Source organism: Leptodactylus fuscus, chromosome 7 (assembly GCF_031893055.1).
Source record: "Leptodactylus fuscus isolate aLepFus1 chromosome 7, aLepFus1.hap2, whole genome shotgun sequence".
Lineage (NCBI taxonomy): Eukaryota > Metazoa > Chordata > Amphibia > Anura > Leptodactylidae > Leptodactylus > Leptodactylus fuscus.
Window position 1 is genome coordinate 57,884,790 of NC_134271.1, and position 25,660 is coordinate 57,910,449.

General features: G+C 43.0%; 2 protein-coding genes across 2 annotated transcripts in view; one reads left to right on the forward strand and one right to left on the reverse strand.

The window, feature by feature from the left end:
* Positions 1-1,077: 1,077 nt before the first annotated feature.
* Positions 1,078-7,417, forward strand: LOC142213558 (uncharacterized). Its single transcript, XM_075281927.1, has 2 exons — positions 1,078-1,234; positions 5,348-7,417. The coding sequence occupies exon 2, from the start codon at positions 5,356-5,358 to the stop codon at positions 7,024-7,026; it is 1,671 nt and encodes a 556-aa protein (XP_075138028.1). The 5' UTR covers positions 1,078-1,234; positions 5,348-5,355; the 3' UTR covers positions 7,027-7,417.
* Positions 7,418-18,242: 10,825 nt separating this feature from the next.
* Positions 18,243-25,660, reverse strand: part of TERB1 (telomere repeat binding bouquet formation protein 1) — a 40,949-nt gene continuing 33,531 nt past the window's right edge. Inside the window, exon 19 of the mRNA XM_075283400.1 lies at positions 18,243-18,443. Coding sequence (XP_075139501.1) covers positions 18,243-18,443 — 201 coding nt within the window. The remainder of the gene's footprint in view (positions 18,444-25,660) is intronic.

Below are 25,660 nucleotides of genomic sequence, written 5' to 3' on the forward strand. Positions count from 1 at the left end.
AGAACCCCCAAGCGTTCACTGAGCACAGATATGAACATACCCTTAGACAAAAAATTAGCAAATTTACAAATTCATAACATTTTTTTTTTTTAAGTTTTTCCATTTTAATATCCTATTTTTGTCCATTGTCACTGATCCCTCAATATATTAATTTATTAGGAATCTGTAAAAACAAACACCACACAGACACAAAACCGCTGGAAAAAAAAAAGACCATTTCTGGGTTTTTTAGAATTTTTTTTCAGTGTGCATGTGAATGTAGCCTAAAGGGGTATTCTCATGAACATATCCATGTATGTCTTAAAGATTTTCTCTTCCCGTCTTAGTCTTTTGTCCTTATCGGTTGTCAATGGATACGACCATGAAAACAGGAGCTTTCTATGGTCTGACAATTGTCAGAACCCTGCCATTGTGGCTGATCTTTTAGTGCATGCACTGGCCATGCCTGATAAGGAAATCGTGGCTACAAAGTTAAATATGGTGATGTTTCTGGGGAAACAGCTTTAGGCTAAGGTCCCATGGGTCGTATCCACAGCACTAAAGCGCTGCGGGAAGAACCGCTGCGTGAACGCATTGCGCTTTTAAGAGAAAGTTCACAGAGTTTTCCTCTGCGGACTTTCTCTTAACATTATATCTACGGGAAAGCCGTCGGCGTTTCCGTAGATATAATTGACATGCTGTGATTTGCAAAGCCGCAACGGCTTTGCAAATCGCAGCATGTCCGCGCTGTGATCTTTTCCGCAAAATGGGGATGAGATTCGCATGAATCCCATCCACTTTGCCTGCACTGTACAACGCCGCGATTTTTCCCGCAGCGGAAATCGCGGCGTTTCCGGTCCGTGGGGCCCCGGCCTTAAGATAATGCCGTAGAAGAACCAAATAACAAATCCTAATAAGAATTGTGCCAGATGACACTCTCAGCACTGCTACATCTGTTCATAAATCGAGGTGAACATATTTTCTGTATTCCCTGGAGCGGTGACACATGCAGAGTTGCTGGCTCTTTAAATGGACTAAAGGCTACTAGACTCTCTCTATGCTTTTGAGGTCTTCAATACAGCAGATGTAGGGAGGGGAGTGAGTGTAAAAGGCAAGGAGAGGAGGGGGATGGTGAATACCAGATTGTACCTCTGAGAGGGGAGCATCTGTCACTCTCCATCTTGCTCTCAGTCCTAGCCCAACCACTCCTGGTTCTGCTGCATCTCTCACTCCCAGGCTTGGACACATCTAGCAGGTATGTAATGCAGCTTTGGATGGAAGTAGGGCTGGTACTGGGCACATAGCAGCTGCTGCTGGGGTATGTAGCGAGCTGGTTTGCAGTGTGTGTGCATATAGGAGGAGATGTGCAGATAGTGCTTGAAGCTAGATCCTTTGTTCTGTAGACCCTACTGCAAAGCTTACTGCAGCAATACCAGCGCTCATAGAGAGCAATCCTTTCACATACTAGTCCAAGGTAACCGGCTTTACCATACATTTTGCCGCATTGTATCAGAAATAGGATTTCTTTTTCCCTAATTTTAGGCATTTAGTATACATTAATACCTATTGTAGTAATATTCCTGCTGTCAATCTTTATCTAGTCTTCTACCCAACTGGAGCTAGACTGGGAATACTTCCCACCTCTGCAGCACACTCCCTCTATCCATGTGCTTCTCATACCGGTAGAGTGTCAGCTCTGCAGCCAAAAGCCAATACTATTGTATTATCAAGGACTTCTATGAATAACCCCCAGCCTGGGCACCTCACATCTAGGCAGGGGATCTGAAGGGTTAATCTCTGCAGCTGTGGTTTCTATTGGGCTCTTTGGCTGTCATCTGATTTTTGAGGGACTATTATTTCTTAGATTTTTTTTTTCTTCTTGTAAATTGTACAGCAGATGCCTTGCGTGATAATCTCAGCAATCCTACAATTAACTCCCCCGTATCTAATAATTGTAATTAAATCAATTTGCATCTGGTACATCCGATTTTTCTCCATCTGCTTGTAACAATAGATCTTAACCTTTTAAGGTTCTGACTGTGTCTCCACCCTGAGATGACAATGAAAGGGTTAAACAGTGCATATCGAATGCACATGTGCCATGGGAATATCCCAATCTCTATTGTTCTGGGCTTTAACCCATGCTTTGCTGGAAGGACCATTTAATAGTGACCATGTAATTCTTCTAGCTGACTATATGCACACTCATGGTTAATATCCGTCCAATACAAGACCTTTTATCAGCTGTGTGAATGGAGGCATTTTCATTATGATCTGGATCCAAGAGCAGTGTTACTTGGGTGATCTGGACAAGGTATTGGAGAGAAGTGGTGTAGTTAATATGGAATGCAATTATGCCAGGCGATAATTGTTTTGCAAAATAATATCTTCATAGGCCTTTAAGCACCTGTCATCTCCCAATTGTATCTGCAGTGTATCAGCTTTAGGTATTGTAGTTGAGTATCTGCTAGCCGGCTTATACTGGAAAGAGAGGCGTGGGGTGGGGGTCCTCCTTATTGTACAAGGACATAATACTCTACTATTTTTAAGCCCAAATTAAGATATACTTATTTTTTATTTAAATATTTCCTATGATCTATAAATTACGATTTATTATGCTGTATGTAGTATTTCAGTTCTAAGATTAGCTAATGAGAAATTGACCATTCAAAATGGCTGAACTGATCTGTGTGTGCGGGGGAGGGATTGGTGGTGGTTCAGTGAAATCATCTGGGACCCTTACGAAATGTATTTGATTTGCGGTCTTTTAGAAGTCTCAATCCTCGAGGTTCAAGTCATTTTAAGACTTTTCTATGCACGTGGTATAAGAACATGGGTGGGGAGGGATAAGACTTTACTGCATGTTCTAATTTGGTATTTCAGTCATTGTATGCAATGGTCAAGCATCTTGCTACGAGTGTGCACCCATGTTAATGCTTCAGGGCTGTGCAGACTGCGTGATATGGTGTGGATGGAGAGCACTTAGCTAAAATGTAAAGTGTTCATTTTCGGATTAAGTGGCAGGAATCTGGTTGGTGAGGAGTCAGATGCCAGCTGCCGGGTTCAGTCCACCTAATCTATGGGCACAATGGCTTCAGGTGAACTCATTCTGTCTTGTGGAGCCAAGGATGTGTGGTAGATCACTATGGTGACTGCAAGAACCAGTTATCGGTAATGACTGATGCAGTATGTGCCAGGAAAGCGGGGCAGGTTGTGTCTAAGCATGGATGGACACTTTAATGTGCACTGCTCTGTCCACTATAGGGAACTATGATCTTTTTTATTATATTGAGCTCCATATTGTTGAAGTGTAGATGCCAGAAAGATTCTGTACAGGTTGAACAATGCACTCCCCAGTCTTGCTACCATGTTGGATACCAAAGCTTCAGATTGAATCCAGTGGGCAGACAGTGTTTTTGACGCATAAACCCAATCTGCGTACTAGAAGTTATATTTGGTCACTTCACTTGTCTATTTTACTATTGACTACGGATTCTGTAATATACCATAGGACAAACTGTGGCCTATACATATGAGAGAATATAAGCGACTACAAAAAACATGGCTGCTATCTTTTGGAATTGGCGCCACTCGTGTCAGTTGGCCATTTTTGACACTGTCCATTTCTTCTCTTTGAATTTGCAACACCAAATGTTATTAATGGATAAGAGTGTTGTCATTCCTAAAAGGAAGCAAACCTGCTGTCTCAAACAACCCCCAAAAATTTAAGTTTTATGTCTATACACTTATCAGTTCTGATGACTTGTTTCTCCGTCATTCATGTACAAAATGACATGGATGTTGGGATAGGGTGTGGTGTCATAATGCAGTCAGTGTAAAGGTAGTCATTCAGCTGCCTGTACCCCATAATATACTAATATTGTGGATTACTGGGCTTGCAAACAGCCCCAAGCGAAAGCAATGTTCGGGACTATATTGGAACCTTTCCTTCCCTTTATATTGTATATTTGACTGGATAAGCTCTTAAAGGGGTTATGTGAGGAATAAGATATTTTTTTATTAATTTTTTTTGTAGCGTACTCTGCACCATATGAGCAAACTTGGTAATATACACCATGGTCCCCTGTAGCAATAACTTTTACATTAGAGCTGCGGCCTCTACTAATGCTCTGACTCTGGGTCACGTGACCGGCTCTGCTCTACTCCTGCTCATACACTAAGAAGAGCGGGTTCAGTCACGTGACTCGGGATCACAGCAGTGGCATAAGGGACAGAGAGACAAGATTTCCATCTTCCTCTGTAAGAAGTATCACAACAGAGGACCAGGGTGTATATTACAAAGTTTACTCATCTGGAGCAGTGAGTAAAAAGTTATCACCCAAATATGCCCTTTTCAAATATCCCAAACCATGATGTCTTGACTGGCTGCGCTGCATGTGTTACTCATGTAAATACTGTAGAGCTATGCCCTATGTGTATTATGATTACATTGAGTAGTGTTTTGACAAGTATTTCCGTCTTATAAAATAATGGCATATTACTAGGATATGGCCTCTTGGTCCCCTACATATCTACCACAATGAGGTCGCATTGCTGGGTGTTGCTTCCTAGCTCCATCAGTGCCATCCACATGCGCTACAGTTCACGCATGCTGGGTGTCCAGGCCGGTACAGTGCAGGGACAAAGAGAAAAGGAAATGCATCACTTAATTGGTGCTCTGCCCCATACTATCTTGGAATTGGTGGGGGTTTCTAAAATCAAGCCCCCACTGATCATAAAGTGATGAAATGCCCTAGTTATACAATGGTGAGATTTGGAGCAGAGTTTTCGCCCATTACAGACTCTGCAATATGTGGCTTGTGCCCCCCCCCCCCCCCCCAAGATATTTATAGTAATCTACAAATTGAAACCTTTGAAGTAACAGGAATCTTGCATGTATTTATTCAACAAAAACACACAATGTGTCCAGTAATGTATAAAATGGGTATACTTTAATTGGATCTATACAAATATCTTTGTATGCTGACAAATATCAGGAGACGATGGCCAATCTGCCAGGCAATTAAGAATCCAAGAAGCACAGACTAAAGTTCAGCTTCTTTTCTCTGCATGGAGGAGAAAACCTGGCCATCTGTCAAAGTTTATGGTTCATTAAGGAAAGTAATGAGTGGGTGAGTGGGTTACAGTAATGGGTGCTTCCATTTATGGGACTTGCACACTCTGTCCTCTGTGGCACCTTGGGGGATGCATTTGGCCATTGACCAATTGTGGTTCATGAGCCAAGACTGCGTTGGATGCCAGTTTTTGTGTTTTGTTTTTTTTTCTTAAATGTTTTATGATGGGAAGAGATTGCTAAGAATACTTGTATATTAAGCTAATGTTCTGATCATCTTGTTTTTCTTTGCAGTAATAACAATGGGGGCAAAATTGAGTAAGAAGAAGAAGGGATATTGCCTTGGCGCTGGCAAAGATGGAGAGTCTACAGAAACAACAGAGGTTGAGCAAAAAGAAACAGAGACCCAGGCGGGACAAAAAGATGCAGCAGAACCAAATGGAGAAAAACCCCATACGGACCAAACTCCTAACAATTGTGCAAGTGAAGAACAGAAAGACCAAGCAGAAAAAAACAGTAGAGAGGATCCATCTGGTGAAACTACCAAAGAAGATTCAAATAAAGACCAAAAGTCTGAAAGCAAGCCTGCAGCTGAACAAAAGAAGGTGGAAGAGCCTAAAAAAGAGCAAAATGAACCAGAACATGCCAAGAGTTCAAATACAACTCAGGAAATGGCAACGGAAAGTGGAAAAGAAGTGAAAAGTCAACCTGAGGAAAAACCACAAACTGGTCATGACAAAGAAAAAGAGCCGGTGACAAAAGAGGAGCCAACTAAGGAACCCACATCGGTAGCAAAACAAAGTTCCGAGTTGCAACCGCAAAACCAAGCCGTGCCCGAACCCTCAGCACCTGTACTGGAACCAAAAGAGGAGGTGGCAAAGGTGGAAGTTGAAAAGATGGAGAAAGAACAAACGCCAGTGCCAACAACAGAACCTATTGTAAAGCAAGAAACAAAAGAAACCGTACCGGTACCAGATTCTGCGAAAGAACCAGAAAAACTGACTGAGGTAGTAGAAGCATTAATCACAGAACATGCCTCTGTAGATCATGTATTGCAGGAATCCGTTCCTGCACCAGTAGCGGAGCTGGTAGAACATGGAGAACCGGAGCCTGCCAGCAAGGCAGTGGAACCTGAGCCTGACAGCAAGCTAGTGGAACCGGAGCCTGCTATAGACTTGGTGAAGCCTGAACCTGACCCTACACCAGAACCAGTACCTGAGTCCGTGGAACCAGTAGCTCCTGCCCAAGAAGTTGAAAATGTAGAACCTATGGCAAAGCCTGAACTGGTGCCTTGTCCTGAGTCTGAACAAATAAGTGAAACAAAGCCCGAGACAGAAGCTCTACCTGAACCACTGCCATCAAACGAAGTGCCTGACTTCACTGCTCAAGTTGAAGAAAATGTTAATAACCAAGAAATTTTAGAAAATAGAGATGAGGGCAAAGAAGTAATAGAAACTCTGGCAACTACTACTGTATCTGCCCCAGCAGTTCAGCCATCTGATCAGGATACCACTGCTGCCGAAACTGGTGCCTCTGAGGAAATTAAAATCCAGGATACCATCTCCACAGGGCAGAAAGTAGTAGAAGATAAGGAAATGAAGAATGAAGATAAGGAAGAAGAAAGTGACTCTGATAAACCACCAACAGAGCATGAGGAGAAAGAATGTAAAGATACAGAAGAGGTTCCTGTGGACACTTCAAAGGATGAGAAAGACCAAGCCACCTCTGAAGATACTACAGTCCATAATGCAGCTCAAGATAAGAATTCTGAAGATAAAGCTGAAAACCATGAAATACCTGGTGAAGAATTATCCAATGAAACATCTGTGCCACTTATTATTGACAAGCATGTCACTAATGGCTTGCCTCTGAAAGAAGAAGTGAAGGTGCATCTAGAAAATGGATGTGACAAAGACCTTCATGAGCTTAATGGGCAAGGTGAAAGTCATGAAATTGAAGTACGCAACGAATAAAAGCATGAGTTTTTATTGCTGGTTCCAAGGTTAAATGATGCAAACATCCACAATCTGGTGAACTGTAATACATTGTCTGTGACCAAATCCTCCATTAAAATTTTAGCATTTGGAAGCAAAATAAAAATCCACCCCGACCAAATCTTTTATTAGGGACTCAAACCATAAAATTCTGCCAAATTTATTATAGCCTAACTTATTGAGAGCTCCTAAATAGGAGTGGTATTTATATTCATGTTTTCTATTTGATGTTCCAAAAGGCCAAATGTAATACAAAAGAGTGACCAATGCCCATGAAAAAGTTTCTTGTGAGCTTATCCTGATGTTCAGAATGTCTTAACGCATGAACTTCACAATGTTTTCCACAAATAAAATGTCATATTTAAGTTTATGCAGTGAATCGCTTTATTATAGAAGTTTATTATGTTTGCTTTGTAATGTGAGGTTGGAACTCAAGGCTTGGAGGGGGGTCTACAGTATTGGGGTATTGCTGCTTAACCATGGTCAGAAGGGAGAGCGATATATCCAGAATATCCATATAAGCAGGCACCGCCATATGGAATTAACTCGGGGAGGGGGGGGGGGGGGCGGCATTTTTTGTAGTTTTTTTTTTTTGGGGGGTGGGGGCATTTTTTTGTATTTTTTTTTTTTGGGGGGGGGGGTTAAGTCATCTTTTTATTATATTATTAGAGATGAGTGAGTAGTATTCGATCAAATACCTCCCCTGCATAGTTATTGGTGTAAAAAAAACGCCAGCGAAGGTGGGAGGGGCATTGAATTGTTACTGCGTTTACTGTGTGGTATTCGACCGATTACAGCAATAACTATGCAGGGGAGGTATTCGATCAAATGCTACTCGCTCATCTCTATAGTATTACTATAGGTAGCTGCCAATAACTTACTCACTCACCCATCCATGCTCCTGTCCAAGCTGGCCTCTAGGTGGCGCTGCACTTGCGTGATATGGAACTGGGGTTCTTCTGCATTGGCTATTGGGTGCCCCCGGACATAGTAGCAGAGGCCAGCCTGGACAGGAGCGTAGGTGGGTTAGTAAATTATTCTCTACCTAATATAACTGGCTAAAAAGTATTTTTGTAACTTTCACAAAGCCAAACTAGTTGCTTTATAGATCTGATAATGGCTGGGATTTTTTTATTTTTTTCCTGACGCCCCATGCTGGAAAGCAAAAGCAGAGCTGCAGCTTTCTGTTGCTGAATAGGCTCAGTTGAATGTGTCTCCTGCAACTGAATTGATGCCAAGATCAAGCAGGACCCCCTATATTACTAGGGTGGGGTCCGAATCCACTGAGTGAACAGGCCCAAAAGGTTCCGTAAAACTAGTAATTTATTCTCTTAAACTTTGGGAGTCTAGTGGAAAGTCCTGCTCAGTGAATTGATCTGTAGCAGTGATGGCGGTAAGACCGGTCACTTGACTACTAAATCCAGGATGAGCAGGGTTTAATATAAATAATACACACACACACCCACCTGAAACACTTCTACAAGAAAAGCACATTCATTTTACGAAGTGACCCGTGTTTTACATATTTAATCAATGATGATAATTATGACTAATGAAAGTGCCTATGAGCAGCTATTTGAGACTGGGCAGAGGGCGCGGCTGACCGTAACATTCATCAATAAGATTAGGCTACATTAACTAGATTACATTCCATTCAAGTGACAGGGGCTATTCATGGCCCATCAAAATATACGTCCTGTTCTATTCTTGTCTGGTTTACCTCCATACATTAAGGTATGGGAGAACCGTGTAAACGAGTGCTCCTAGTAAAAAGTGGGGTGTGGGTGTTTTTTTTTTTTTTTGGTTTTTTTTTTCTAGTTCAGTTGTTGAGAATGTAGCCTGATAAGTCTGGAAGTTCACAGAACACCCAAAAACATTATTAGAGAGAGATCGGAAAAGAGATTACCGTATATGCTTTGGGTATATTCACACATTGTAGATTTAAAAAAACAGGAGATATACTGTAGAAAGCTTACTGTCGAAATCTCTCCGTTCAGTTGACTTGAATTGATTTGCATAACGCACATTTTGACAAGAAATTCATTGTGTGGACCCCTATATTGATGTATGGAAAAGAATTTCTGTATTTTGTTTGACTTTTACCATACAGTAAAATGTACCTTTAAAGAAAGCTGACAAAATGCAAAGATCTTGTCCAAATAAACCACACACACACACACACACACACACACACACACACACACACACACACACACACACACACACACACACTTGGATGGCATAGTCTTGCAATATGGCAGGTTTATTTCAGTGACTGATGTCAGGTGATAAATTAGTTGAGGTTTTGGCCTGTCTAGTCTGACTTTGCACCACCTATTAGGGCAGTAGTTCTCAACCTTTCTAATGCCGTGACCCCGCAATACAGTTCCTCATGTTGCGGTGACCCCAAACCAAAAAAATAATTTTGGTGGCTACTTCATAACTGTAAGAGTTAGTTCACAAAGGGGGCGGTATAGCGGATTTAGGCACTGAGAGTCACTGAGGGTCAAAACACGCTTGCCACGACTGTCACGGCTTCCCCCCCGGAGTCGGCTCATATTAATGGGCCGACTCCGGAGGTTGCTGCCGCCAGGCGGACGCCTCGGCTCACTGAGCCGAGGGATCCGCCTGAAGGGCAGCCCGCTTTTTTTTTTTTTTTTTTTTTTTTTTTTTTTTTCCCATGAGCGGCACGCAAAAAACAAGCATGGCGGTCTAAATAGACCTCCATTGTGAGGGGGCGGATTATGACGTGGATTTTGCGCATTAATTTGCCCCCTCTGTGCCCGTGTGAACGGGCCTTAATTTTGCTACAGTTATGATTCGAAATGTAAATACCTGATATGCATTATGTATTCTCATTGCTGCAAATCAAACACAATTTAAACATAGTGATTAATCACAAAAGCTCTCTTCCACAAAATCTGCTGAACCCCCCTAGCATGCTCACACAGCCTGAACCCCACTATTATGCTCACACACAGCCTGAAACACCCCCCATCTTGCTCACACACAGCCTGAACCCCACTATTATGCTCACACACAGCCTGAAACACCCCCCATCTTGCTCACACACAGCCTGAACCCCACTATTATGCTCACACACAGCCTGAAACACCCCCCATCTTGCTCACACAAAGCCTGAACCCCTCTATCATACACACAGCCTGAACCCCCCCTATCATGCTCTCACACAGCCAGGACCCCCCCATCTTGCTCACACACAGCCTGAACCCCCCACTATCATGCTCACACACAGCCTGAAACACCCCCCATCTTGCTCACACACAGCCTGAACCCCACTATTATGCTCACACACAGCCTGAAACACCCCCCATCTTGCTCACACAAAGCCGGAACCCCTCTATCATACACACAGCCTGAACCCCCCCTATCATGCTCTCACACAGCCAGGACCCCCCCATCTTGCTCACACACAGCCTGAACCCCCCACTATCATGCTCACACACAGCCTGAACCCCCTTTCCCCTCCCCTCTTGCTTACACATGCTGTCTCTTCTCTCCATCTTACCTTCCAGTCTCCATTTTTTTTTTTTTTTAAATGTTGATTGTGAGCCCCACATAGAGATCACAATGTACATTTTTCCCTATCAGTATGTCTTTGGAATATGGGATGGAAATCCATGCAAACACGGGGAGAACATACAAACTCCTTGCAGATGGTTTTCTGCCCTTGGCGGGATTTGAACACCAGGACTCCAGTGCTGCAGTGCTAACCACTGAGCCACCGTGTGGCCCCACTTTCCAGTCTCCATTCACTGCAGCTTCCTCTTCCTGTGTAACTCGGCACTGTCCTGAATAGCTCCGCCCACAGAGTCTGATCACATGGTCATGACATCATCACAGGTCCTTCAGCCCACTAGGATCTACCCTGCTGCAAAACGTAACGCGGCTTCTCAGCTGCTAAAGCCATTGGAAATATGTATTTTCCGATGGCTTTAGGCGACCCCTGTGTTTTGGTCGTTCGACCCCCGCCGTGGTTGCGACCCACAGGTTGAGAACCGCTGTATTAGGGTAAGTTCACACAGAGTATTTTGGTCAGGATTTTGAGGCCGTATCCGCCTCAGAATCCTGACCAAAAAGACGGTTCCCATTGAAATCAATGGGAGTCCCTCAGGCGTTTTTTCTGGGAGCCGGAAGAAACGGCTCGAGGAGAGAAGCGAGGTGTTCTTTCTTCAGGTCGTTTCACCTCGCGATTTGGTCTGAAGACACGCCCTCCTCCGAAATAGGCTCATTCATTGGGCCTAATTCAGAGTGCAGTGCGCGGCTGGATACCGGTGCAGTGCACCGGCTTTCAGTCGCGGCTACCCCTATTTTGGATCGGAACCTGAACCCGGCCTTAGTTGACTTACTTTGCACCAGGGTTTTATTGCAGTGGTGGTACACATTGTCACATCTTAATCCATGCTCCCTTCTTGCATCTTTTCAAGTTAGTAAGAAAAATTGTCTTGTATTGCACCAGAAATGTGATAAATCTGGTGAGGGAAAAATATTGTAGAATTGTCAAACACAACAGTAAATGTGGGCCACTGTGTATTGTCCTCCTGTGGCCACCAAGACTGTGAAAACTATATCCTGTGCTAGAAGTCTCCCTTTTCAGTCAGTTCATGGCTTACTATAGATCACTGTACTTGCACTAGTAACTGGCATGTTTGAAGATTCTCTATGAAAACTTTTTCTCCCAACCAACAATCCAGCTAAGGGCTCATTCATATCTGCGCCCGGGACTCCACTCTGCAGGTTTCCGTTTCCTGCACAAAACAGGGCAGGAGATGGAAACCTGCAGGACTCTTTCATACCCATTCATTTGAATGGGTTTGAAAAGTGTCTGGCCGTGAGTGCCGGTGAGCGTTTTATGCTGTCTGCAGCGAAACAGGGTTTTTTTGTTTGTTTTTTAAACGGACACAGAGTCGGACATGCAGTGCTCTGTGTCCGTTTTAAAAAAAAAAACGGTTTCGCCGTGGAGAGCTCAAAACGCTCCCCAGCACTGATGGCCGGACTCGGCATGACAGGTTCCGGCAGAAGACGGAAACCTAATATGGAGTGCCGAACGTGGTGTGAACCCAGCGTTAGCTAAGGAAAGTCCTTATTCCGGAAAGCTGGAGCAAGTTATACCTCAAATCTATGCCAGTTCCTGAATTGATTTGGTTATAACTCCTGCATTATGCAGTAAAGACTTCTGGGAAAGTCGGGCATGATGTTCAGGGTGCTTCCCATAGAGGGCAGCATAACAGAGGCAATATCTCCCTGTTTACATCTTGGGAGGCAGATTTGCATATTCTTCCCATGTTCCCTTGCAGTGGAGCAACTATGGCTGTATAAGTCTCCACACACCTGAAAAGGTGGTCTCTCCCTAAGGAAAGACGTTATCCCCATAATCCAGTTCCAGAATGGTGTAGATTTCAATTCTGGGATGATGAAACTCTTAATAATGTCTTTGTTAAGGCTGGTACTCAGAAAGCCAGTCTTAACATCTGCCCCCTCTAAAGTGTATTTCCAGCATGTACAGATATAGATCACTTCAAATGGCTTTTACCCCAGTTTTATACCATTTAGAACAGTAGTTTTGGTGTCCTCTGATACTGCAATGCTGCCAAGGTTATAGTTATCAAACACTAAAGACGCAGTTGGAATTTTTTTTTTATACAGTATAAACTATTTAGAGACCATATGTTATATATTTGTTTTAATACTGTGATCTTGGTAGCATACAAAAAAGCAAATTCTATACATGAAATCTTCACTGTGAATCTCAGCTTTCATGTGACACCAAACACATGGGTGTAGGTGCTATAAGTGTCACCCTCTATGCCTTAGAGGAGAGAACATTTCACCAGCCTCATACAACTCTCTGCCACAGCATGTTGTGATGGTGGAGTCATTGTGCACACTCAACTGCCGCTATCCATCTTTCATCATGCACATAGCTGTTCCAATACTCCATGTTGTACAGCACTATAACAGCATTCAGTGGTGTGCAGAAACTTAGTGTTTCCTTCCTGTTGGCATTAAAGCTTGACAAGTGCAACTGTAAATCCTAAATCGCACAGCTCTGATGTGTGAGACTTTGGAGAGCCACAGTTTAGCAATGCTACAGACCTAACTCCTGGATTTGTATGGTTCCCCTACACTGACCAGAGTTCACCTTAACCCTCTACAGTTATCTAAACTTGGTTCATTCAAACCATTTTATTTGGATTTCTGAAACCAGCCATAGGTTAGTATTATTTTGTGTCTTGAATAGCATAATATGACTTTTTTTTTCTCCTACAAACAAATTTTAGAAGTATGGTTTCCTTTATCATTCCATGATCTTTTCCATATACGGTAGATTCTTCACCTACAATGATCTTATAACAATCCTATTAATATTATAAATGTGAAAGTTTGTGGGTTTGTGTGTTTGGATGTTCAGATGTTTGTTCCTCAATCACCGAAAAACCGCTCCACTGATTTGGCTCAAATTTTCCACAAACATAGGTAATACACAGGATTGCGCAATAGGCTACTTTTCGTCACAATAACGCACATACGTTTTCCCCACGACCCACACAAACATACAACTCACATCACCATCTCTGCAAAATCACACACTTTGGCCCATAGCAAGCCCCTAAACTTCACATTCCTCTCTACAACCTAGCCCCTAACCACACACAATCACATTCACATATACTTCAGCACTTTCACACTCACCTTCACCATCCTGCAGGAGCCGACCTGTTTCACTCTCCGGGCCAGCCATCTTTACCGACCCCCACCACTGGGAGGATCCGTGGCTCCGCCCACCAGACTACTTCACTCTTTTCACACGCTGTCACGAGCATGGTTCCATACGCCGCTCATATGCCGGCTGCCACACATTGCCTCAGGCCGGCATACCATACAGCAGCGGAACCCGGCCGAACACGGCCAGCCGCACGTAACCCCCGTACTCTGCGGCTGGGAACACAGACGCCTCGGGTAACATCACGCGTGACTGCTGAAGCTGCAGTCACTGCTAAGGGCAGGGCCAGGGATGCAGGTAGCGGGAAAGAGGGGGGGGCCGAGGCGCAGAAGCAAGGCTGTTGCCTCCCGACCCACCATCCTGTAGGAGGGGCCCGCCACAGCCGCAAGGAAAGGGACGTGGGGGGGCACGGGCCGTGCTGCAGGTGGTTCGCGCCAGGGTCAGGGGGGCTGCGGAGGAAGTCGCGGGTAGGAGGGCAGAGGGCAGAGATGGGGGAACAAGAAATATAAGCAGTTCACCGCCACCGCCAACCCGTAGACGAAGTCGCGGGTAACTGCTAGTGATCTTATAAATCCAGATGCTTGGCAATACCTCTCCCCCTTCACCCTACTCCATCTTGAAGGTACTATCACATTAAGCCATTGTCATGTAAGAGCAATTTCATGCTTCTAAGAGACTGACCAAAGACCTCTGAGGAAAGAGACCCTGGAGAGAACAAAAGAATATAAGGAAGCTTTACATGATGGTCTATTCAACAGACAAGTCTTCCAATTCCTTCATAGGAACTAGGCCAAAATCCTATAATGGGGATCTGTTTACTCAGATAACCTGAAATACTGACAAAATACACACAATGAAAAGAGAAAAAAAAAGTTAGGTTCCTGTTTTATAAATCACTGATCATGATAGGATCCTTTGAAGTTCTAAGACGCTTCTTCTTATGAGGACTGTACTATTTTTAACTGTTTAGCTTTAAAGGTGTATCCTGCTGCGTAGTGGTTTAAAGGGATTGTACAAGAATGGAAAACATGACTACTTCCCTCCAAAAAATAGCGCCACATCAGGTTGTGTGTTGGATTGCAGCAGAGTCCCATTCACTTTAATGGAGCAGAGAATAGAAAAGCAAACCTAACCTATGAAACGTGGAGAGGTAAGGCTCTGGTTCTCACATCAATCATACTTTTTGACCCTTTAAGAATCTTTTACTATTGCTCAAGGAGTTTCTGTTACAGTCAAACCTCATTTAGATAGTTACAATATTTAGCATAACCACTGGTCTAATGACCTGAACAAACAGCAATATAGATCCCTAGGGTACTGATAGGCTAAGGCCCCACGGGCTGTATCCGCAGCACTAAAGCGCTGCAGGAAGAACCGCTGCGTGAACGCATTTCGGTTCTTTCTGCAGCGCTTTTAAGAGAAAGTTCACAGAGTTTTCCTCTGCGGACTTTCTCTTAACATTATATCTACGGGAAAGCCGCCGGCGTTTCCGTAGATATAATTGACATGTTGCGATTTGTAAAGCCACAACGGCTTTGCAAATCGCAGCGTGTCCGTGCTGCAATCTTTTCCGCAAAGTTGGGATGGGATTCGCAAGAATCCCATCCACTCTGCCTGCACTGTACAACACCACGATTTGCCCACAGCAGAGATCGCGGCGTTTACGTCCCGTGGAGCCCCGGCCTTATGGTGTTTTTTTTAGAAATGCAGCTACATTATGGCTGTCTGAATGAGGCCTTACCATTGAGGATGCTCCTTGAGGTCCAAGGGCCTAAAGGACAAATGTTATTGGAGTCATTCTGATACAAAGAGCGGTTGTTGCTTCCATTTGCCTTCTAAACAGATATGGAGATAAGATTTTGCAACCCATTGCAATGATGGAGCATAATATATTGGGAGAGAAAAAAAAAATGCAAGTGAGGCTAGTTTCAGATCTGCGCATAGTTCTCCATCATTCAGAATGACTGAGAGCCGGACTACCAAAACAGCAGTTACCCATGGATGCCGGGTGTTTGCCGTTTTATACTGAAACTGACGGACAGAAAAGTCCACCATGCAGGACTTTTCTCAGTTTTTTAGCGCTTTCTGTGAGTAGTTGGAGACTCCAGCACACATGTGAACCTAGCCTGAAAAGTAAATCAGTTTCTCATAGCATCCTAACTGCGACGCAACAAGAACTGTAATGTTTTCCATGAAAAACTGATGTTGCTAAAGAGATAACCATTGGGTCTAAAGGGGTAACTGTTGGGAAAAATTGGTTTCCGATTAAGCACTATTCACACAAACAGTTATGGCAGCTGTTTGACAACCATTTTAAAAACATTAACAATCGCAGATCACATCTATGAAGAATCCTTGAAAGTGGATGAAAATCAGCCTCAAAGATAGTCATCTGAATATAGTCTATGAGTTTATTGAGGGATCTGTAAAAATGTCCCATTTCTTTTGAAGGACTGTTTAAAACATACCGGAAAGATTATGCTGGTGTGAATAGCCCCACTGAAATAAAATTAATCTGAATGCAGCCGTGTGATGGCAGCCATAGAGCTTATTCACATGACAGGTTTTCACAGTGATGTGCTAGCCGTTGTGCAGCACATGGTTCCATTGAAATTAATGGTGTTTTCACATGATGTTTTGTTGGGTTTTTCTTTTAAACAGTCTGTGTCCCTTAAAATCCAATATATAATATGTCATGTTGGCCGTTTTACATGGATCCCTCCATAGATTATGAGGGATCTGGGAAAAAGGATTACCCTCAGATGTACATTGGCCATAAAAAATGTACTGATTTATGCCCAAATACATGGCCCAATTGTGTGAATAAACTCTTATTTTGCATTCGCACGTATCTGCTTTTAGATAAGAAGGTACATGGGCTAAAATATGTCTGAGCCCATATTCTACTAACAAGGTAGCTGCAGGCACTTGTTTTGATGAATGTCCACGCTTAATAGTATTGTATACTGTGTTCTTATCACCAGAGGTATAGCTGTAAGGGATTTGGAGGTAATGTAGAAATTGGCCCAAAAGAACCACTAGTATTATCAATGGCAGATAAATTGAGGGCCCTATTCCAGATTCTGCAATGATACCCAAGAGCTTCAGGTTGTGCCTGGTATCAACGAAGAATATCAGCAATAAAGATTTATTGGTAATAAGTGATTGTTACTTTATTATCCCAGCTTGGATACTCTTGTAGACCAGTCCAGTCTTCGTTCTTCTGTATTCCGCCTGCTTGTAAAGATTACTATAGCAAACCTTGTCTTCTTTTGCAAGTCATGGCATCTATAGCTGATCAGAAGGGGTAAAGTGTCTCCTTAGGGAAAGACGGTACACGGACTTACAAGACCGTGCATAACATGCTAAGAATTCTGGGTAAGAAATATGCAAATAAGAGTTCTTTAGTGAAAAAAGAGGAACTTGCTTGGATAGTATCTCTCTATAGATTAAAGGGGCTCTATTATTGGGAAAAGTCATTTTTAAATAAGCATATACTTGCATAGCCTTTAGAATGGCTATTCCACACCTACCTTTTCTATGCTAATTGCCTCAGTAGTTTTTGAATACGTCCGTTTTTATTCATATGCTAATTAGCCTCCAGCGAGCACCAGAAGTCTCATCGAGCACTCTCCGCTATTCTCTGTGTGTGAGAGCAAAGAGTCTGCTGCTGATGACTCATCTCCCTGCTCTCACACTCACAAAGGAGAGAGTAGCAGAGAGGAGTGCTCAATGAGACTTCTGGTGCTCGCTGGAGGCTAATTAGCATGTGAATAAAAACGAGCTCATTCAAAAACTACTGAGGTGATTTACATACTAAAGGTAGGTGTGGAATAGCCTTTCTAAAGACTATGCAAGTATGTCCTTAGTTAAAAATTACTTTTCTCAATGGCAGAGCCCCTTTAATACATGGTTTTTTTATAAACCATTTATTAATACTGGATATAGGAATATAGTATATAGGATACTAGATACTGGATATAGTATATAGGAAGCTACCTTCCTCCTTTTTTTTTTTTTTACCAATGAAGTCTGTAGCATAACAGACATGTTCTTTATGGCTGCAGTCCATGGTCTTCTAGCTTAGAACAGAGAGATCAGCTTGTGCAGTCATTGCTTTTTACAGTAAGTGACTTCACTGATAAAATATAGGTGGTGACTGACCTTTAACCTGCAAGTAGTGATTTATATGAAAACACTTAATGGTCTATTACTCAGTGTATGCTGCAGCGTACTGTCTAGACAAAATCACCGCTGCTATATAAATTATTTTGCTAAATTCTTCAGAAATTAAAGGTCACATAGAAGAATTACACTTCAGCCATCTTTCATATGTCAGGAATACAAACAATTGCACCATTTTGTGGATCCGTGCAGGCCAATTTATCCAGTGCTTATATCTAATCTCATGTAATATATGATATACAGTATACAGTCTACATAGTATGAGTCACTGCTGCCCTTGTAACTGTTTGTATTTTTTCGCTAAGTCGACATTTCTTCGGCCTTTCTGGAAAGGATATGACCACAAAATAGCATTCCAGTGGTGCCCAAACTTTTCCACCCCGTCCAGAAGATGTGCAATTTCTCTCTCGGTGAAATCTTTGCGTGTTCCCTTGTGAAATTGGCTTTGATCAGGATTTCTGGGGGTCTGTAAGTACAAATAAACATAGGAATTCTGAATAGACAGAACAAGTATTATTGTGTGTTCTATATTTGTGATAGTCTGCAACCTGCTGCTCTCCAGTTGCTGAGATGCTACAACTCCCAGTATAACCTGTCAGATGGAAAGTTATGGATTGCAGACCACTGTGCTACAGATATTATACCTTGAAAAGCCAGAAATGAATGATAATAACCAGGAGGACACCTTGTGAGTCATCCCGGAGGTCTGGAGCAAGAGTAGTGTTAGGTTCCTCTGCTGTACTGATTGAGATGTTCTGTATATATAGTGGTCAAAGTGCACAAATATTTAGCTTTCCTTAAACGTAAATAACAGTAAAACCGGTTACTTATAGACTAAGTAAATCATGTCTACCCTCTGCAAGTTACACCATGTGGTAATATCATAAAAAGGAAGGAGTCAATCTGGGACAGTGTATATAAATCCTCCATATGTCTGACAACAATAGAGGAAACCTATAACATTATCCATTGCTTGGTAAGGCACTAACAACATTTTTTTCTCCACTTATAAGTAATTCTCTTTATTTGAAATCAGAGGTTTACAAGCTGCTTTAGAGAACCTACAACTCAAACTCGGCTGGGTAAATGGGTCGAACAAAGAAAGAAATTCAAGTTGAAGGGCTTTATTCTTTATGTTGGCCCTTACCCCACCAGTAGCCCCATAATGGATAAATGGCCCCTGCCAGTTGTGCCTACACAGTGTCCCCATACAATGAATGGGGCATATCACTGACCTCATACAGAGATGATTGTTAGCACAGTATTTTCTTCACTGCTCCCCAGTTGCCCTCTTCCCCAGCTCTGTGTGTACTGCGGTGATGTGTCATGTGCAACTCATGCAGGAAGGAGCAGGAGGATTTGGGGAACGGAGAGGTAAGTATTGTTGTAGGCCGCTAGCCTAAAGTGGCCTGCAACCTACAAGTCAGGTGGTAGTATGGCCAGTTTCAGAACTGGGTCAGTACTCCTATTATCCCTGCTTGAGCAATCTGGTTGCATTTTAAACAATTGGATCGGCAAAACCAGGAAAAAGCGGCAGCCTCCCAACCCTGCATTAGGAGCCCCATGCAGCCAAGGGGCCACGTGTGTGAGGCCCCTGTTCTATAGCTTGCCCTTAAGGTGTCTACAGATATATGTTGGATACCAGCCCTAATCTTCTGATATGATGGGACCCGTTAACCATATAATTTGTATGCTGCTGTTCTAACTGTCCCAGTGGCAGTTGTCAGTAAAAAAGGTTTTGGGATCTTGAATGTAAAAATGCAAATTTTTTTATTATTATTATTATTATTATTATTATTATTATTACTACAGGATATAGGCTGTCAGCAGCTTATTCCCCATACCCTTTTAAGGGGGCGTTCACACTACCGTCGGTGTCCGACATGTAGTGTCCGCTCCTAGCGTCAGCTCAAAATCTGTCACGGACACTAGGAGCGGACACTAGATGTGTCCGTGACACCTGTCATTCACTTGAATGGGCATCGGGTGCGTTCTTTTGCACTCCGTGCCCGTCCTTCCCTGTCCGCAAGAGAAGATGTCCGACTTCTCAAGCGGACAGAGGAACCCTGCATGCAGGACAGATTTTGAGCGGACACTAGGAGCGGACACTACATGTCGGACACCGACGGTAGTGTGAACGCTCCCTAAGAAGACTTGCATGCTGAGCATGTTTATGGGAGAAGAGGGTCGGGAGGAATAGAGCAACAACAATCTAAGGTAAAAGGTAAATGACCAACTTTAGACAGGATCATTCAACATAGTGAGAAAGGCTCCGGTTGGATGAGCTGCTGATGTTAATCATACATACAATTTACATGTTCTTTACCCAAATATCATTATATACAGTCCTAGAGAAATTATGGAGTGAAATGTGCAAAATTAGCAAAAAAATCTGTGCAATTGACATGTTGGTAATAATAACACATTGATGGCAATCCATTGGTGTTGTTGCAGCATCTACAGAGGGAGCAGAGAGTACTAGAAGACATATGGCACAACTGCAAGACTAAATATAGAAACACAAAAGAAGACAAAGACTGATGACAATACATTGATCAGACCTAATTCAGACATTTTAGAAAAGCTTCATCAGCAGAACAGAAAGGACTATTTTTCAGATCTTTTTGGGATTTCAGGAGTTTTTGCCATCATGTGTTCTGTGATCTGATGGCAGAATGACACAAATGTCAGGGAAAATTAATGGTGGCATCTGTGCTCTATATAGGATTACTCTCAATTCTAAAGGTACATACAAATGTACATTAGGGGGATCGTATGGGATTAGTGAAAAACTCTTGTTTTTTATCTCCATAAACAGTAGTGTTGTTGTCTGTGGATTGTGCCTGGAGTTACATCTCAGCCTTATTCAAGTGAATGGGGCTGAGCTGCAATACTAGACACAACCTATTTCCAAAATTTTAAAAATTATACTTAACGTAGCCTATAGCTATTCATTGTTGGATTTGTGACAGCTCAGTATCTAAAAGTGGAAGAACACCGCTCTATATAAGCATATACCACGTACTGTACCTGAACTTCCAAAGTAAGAGGCTGGATGTGACTTATCTCTTGTCTTTTAGGAGGCGAGTCTCTATCACATTCTAAACCTGCTTTTATTATTGAAAGAAGAAATCCAATTAAAAGAGTTTGGGATCTTTCTTGATGCTTATCCAGTGGATATTGACTGTAGAGAGTCAAGTGTTGGCAGCATTGCAGCAAACTGTTAAATTATTTGTAGCCCTTATCTTGAGTTGCACTGATATAAGCAAAGTAACTTTAGTAATTTACACACAGGGGAGTAGGAGGATTATGGCGCTGCACCATTTAGACAATATACAGCCACTGCAGTTGTTTTTTTGTTAGATCTCCCCCTTACACCATCCATGCATGTTTACGGTGTTAGTCAGCAATGCCGGACAGAGCGTGACTCATTCATCCATTTTGCGGACATAATATCAGATGCTGTTTCCTGTAAGCCTGGCTCTTGCTGGCACAATTAATAGAGGCACTTTAGTTGCTATTATGGGGTGTCATCTGTATTAAGGGGTGGGACTTAAGTATTACACATTTACTGGTGACTGATCTGTGCATTTACTGTAATCCTTTCTGTCATAGTGGTAATTGCTGGGTGTGAATTGGCCTTTATTTGGGACTATATGGGATGAGACTTTCATGGAATGACCTATATGAGCAATCCACTGTCCCCCATAAAGTGTGTTAAACTGGTCACAAAAAGAACTGCCCATACAGTCCCCCTGGATGGTCAAAGTTTACTCAGAGCTTCTGGTAGGTGGATGTTTCGGAGGAAATCCGCCTCAAAAAAACGCCTCCAAACACTCACATTAGTTTCAGTGGGAGTCAGGCAGAAAAAAAAAACTAGAGGAAATAAAACTTACTGACTCCCATTAAAATAAATAGGAAATTTAGGAGGCTTTTTTTTAAAGCAGAAACTCTGCAAAAAAAAAAACTCTCCGTAAATATAAGAGAGTCTGACTTGAAAGGGAAGTCCACTGTCACTTTATGGTACAACCAATATACAGATTTTTTACATGTTCTCTGCTCTCAGTCATGTTAGCCTCGATATTGAGTAGAATACAAGGTTCCCAAGAAGCCAATACTATTAATCATGTTGGCATTGTCCACTGAGATAACAAGAATGTGTCTGGGACTAAGGCCCCACGTTGCAAAACAAAGCTACGTGTTGCGCTTTTTCATTGAGCTTTTGCTGAATTCTTTCTTCCCTTATGAAACACATAGGAAAAATGCTTTCAATTCCACAGCAAAGATTAACATGCTACATTTTTCTGCTTTTGCCCAACTCTTTTTTGTGTGCATGAGACTAGACAAGTTTTCATTCATTTTTTGCTGGTACTGTAAAACGCAGTGTTTTTTTCCACTGCATTTCGACAGTGTGGGGCCTTGGCCTGAAACAGTTTTCAGTTAAAGGAAGTCTACCACCACCTAAATCACTGACATGCCATTGTTTCTTTTGTAGCTTGGTATTCTGTCTGGGAGAGTCAACAAGCGGAGTGCCAGTGAAAACACACGGACCCCATAGACTATAATGGGGTCTATGTGCTGGCTGTGCGCTGACCGCACGAATCATGTGGCCAGGAAAGTAGATTGTGAACTGCTTTCCTGTCCGCATGATTCCTGAGGAGATCTGGCAGCAAGCACACTGGCACACCGCCAGGGTCGGACTGGGATGTCTAGGGCCCACCAGTGGAATTGTTTCACCGCCAGGACCCTGCAGATCAGCGGTACCGAGACAGGGCGGTTAAAGGTAATAACATTTTGGGAGCCTGCTACAGCCTGTATGGCAAGTGAACAGCATGGCTCCTAGAAATGTTACCATTACCCGTAGCTGAAGTGTCCTGGAAAAGCTGATCTGCAGAGGTCCTGGCTGTTGTATCATCACAGATGTAATATTGATGGCCTATCCTAAGGACAGACCATCAATATTAGAAAGATGGATAAATCCTTTAAAGTGGTTGTCCAGGAATTGGAGCAACTCATGTGGTGGGCAGGAGGTGTAAAATAAAAAACAAATAAATAAAAAAAGAATACTCATCTGTCCTTGGCGCTCCGTTTTCCGCCGGTAGTGTCTATTTGGTCTCGTACTGGCACTACTTTCTGGGAGTCCTGCACCTCATGTGATCGCTGAGACCAATTAGGTACAGGAACTCCAGAAATGAGGCCATGAGACTGAAACGACACAGGTGGGGACAACGGGGTGCGGGGGACAGGTGAGAAGGCTCTTTTTAAAAAATATATATATATTTTTACACCTCCCTGGCAGCCACCACAGTGATCACTCCAGTTTATAGACAACCTGTTTTAAGGGGTTGTCTGGGCCAAATATTTTATGGCCACTTCACTGGTCCCCCATAATGTATGGGATACAGTGATGGGGCCATTATACTGTGTGGGAGCAGTGATGGGGCTAACATTGTGCGGAAGGGGGATGTTAAAATGTGTGGGGCATATTAAAGGGGTTTCCAGGGTTAAACTTTTTTTATGGCCTATACTCAGGATAGGCCATAAATACCTCAAACCTCACATTGCAGAAACACAACGTCTTTGGATACTACAGACAAAAAAAATGTGTTTTATGGAACCAGCAAAGTGAATGAAATTTAATCAAATTTACCTCATCCGCACATTGCAGGAAAAAGATGTGGAACAGCCACAAACTCTAAAATGTGAGCGATTCTAAAAACATGGCTACTTTCAGCTGCGCAATTGGGAGAAAGTGCGGGGAAAAAAACACTATGGAAAAAATACATTAAGATTCGCCGCTATTTTTTTCCACAGATATTTTTTTTAGCTGCGTCTCACTGTTGGGCCTCATCCTTATTATCTCAATATACTGAGCATCATACTATAAGGCTGAGTTCACACAGAGTTTTCTGGTCAGGAATTTGATTCTATTGGGAGGGTTAGAGTTCTATTGGGAGGCTTTTTTGGAGGTGGATTCCTGACCAAATAACTCCGTGTGAACTCAGCCTTAGGGCTCGTTCACATCTGCGCCTGGTCTCCGTTCTGCAGGTTTCCATTTCCTGCACAAAACAGAGGCAGGAGACAGAAACCTGCAGGACTCTTTCATACCCATTCATTTGAATGGGTTTGAAAGATGTCCGGCTGTGAGCGGCAGTGAGCGTTTTATGCTCTCCGCCATGAAACCATTTTTTTAAAATCGGACGCAGATTCGAACATGCAGTACTCTGTGTCCGATTTAAAAAAAAAACGGTTTTGCGGCGGAGAGCATAAAATACTCACCGCCGCACCCGGTCTGACAGCTTTCCATCTTCTACATGCAGAAGACGGAAAGCTGAGAACGGACTGCCGAACGCTAGTGTGAACCTAGCGTCAGGCTAAAGCCCCATGTAGCAAGACAAAGCAAAAAGCGCTGCAGGAAAAACCCCGGCGGCAACACATCAGTTTTTCCTGCAGCGCTTATTGCAGAAACTCCGCAGAGGTTTCCTCTGAGGACTTTGTTTCCTTTAGGGTAAGTTCACGCGGGGATTTTTGGTCAGGATTTTGAGGCCGTATCTGCCTCAAAATACTGACCAAAAAGACGGCTCCCATTGAAATCAATGGGAGCCGGTCAGTTCTTTTTTTTCGGGGAGCCGGTTTGTTCCAGGTCCCGGAAAAAGAAGCAAGGTGCTCATTCTTCAGGTCGTTTCGCCTCACGATTCAGCCTGAAGACACACCCTTCTCCCATCTAGGCCCATTTATTGGGCCTAATCTGGAGCAGAGTGCGTGACTGGAGGCCGGTCCAGTGCACCGGCATTCAGTCGCGGCTACCCGTTTTTTGGTCCGGAACCTGAGGCGGCCTCCGCCTCAGGTTCCGGACCAAAAAACCCCGTGTGAACTTATCCTTATACCTATAGGGAAACTGCAGGTGTTTCTGTAGATATAAGTGACATGCTGCAATTTCCAAAACCGCAACAGTTTTGGAAATTGCAGTGTGTCCGCCGTGTGTGTTTTTCTGCAATGTGTGGATGGGATTGCACTCACTGCGTTCAGTAATGCATTTGGGGAGTCCACATGGGGACCCTCCCAAACAGACTACCGAACGCATTAGCAGATGGTGTGCAGTGAAAGCACACATAGACTATAATGGGGTCCATGTGCTTTCCGTGCGGTGTCCGCATAGAACATGCGGACAGAAAAGTACTTTACAATCTACTTTCCTGTCCACATGACTCGTGTGGACACCGCGTGGAAAGCACACAGACCCCATTATAGTCTATGGGGTCCACGTACTTTCACTGCACACCGCTTGCTAATCCGTTCGGGGGGAAGGAGGAGGGGGTTCCCATGCAGACTCCCCAAACAGATCACCGAACGCAGATGTGAACCAGGCCTTATACATATACCATATATACTCACACATATACAATACTATAGCACATATACATTTATATACATTCATATACCATATATGTCATATATATACTTGTATGAATACTATATATACACACATATATACATACACATTATTATAGCATACTGTATATACTCACACATACTTGTATACAAACATACAGTACTCACACAGTATACAAGTCACATACTTTACACAAATGTACACATATATACATATTAAACATACAGATTTTACAAAAAGAATTTGTGTAAGTGAAGGGAGAGGCCATTAGCTGATGCTGAAGAAGATAC

Excerpts from the sequence above, each read along its gene's own strand:
- LOC142213558 (XM_075281927.1), top strand. The coding sequence starts at position 5,356 with ATGGGGGCAAAATTGAGTAAGAAGAAGAAGGGATATTGCCTTGGCGCT.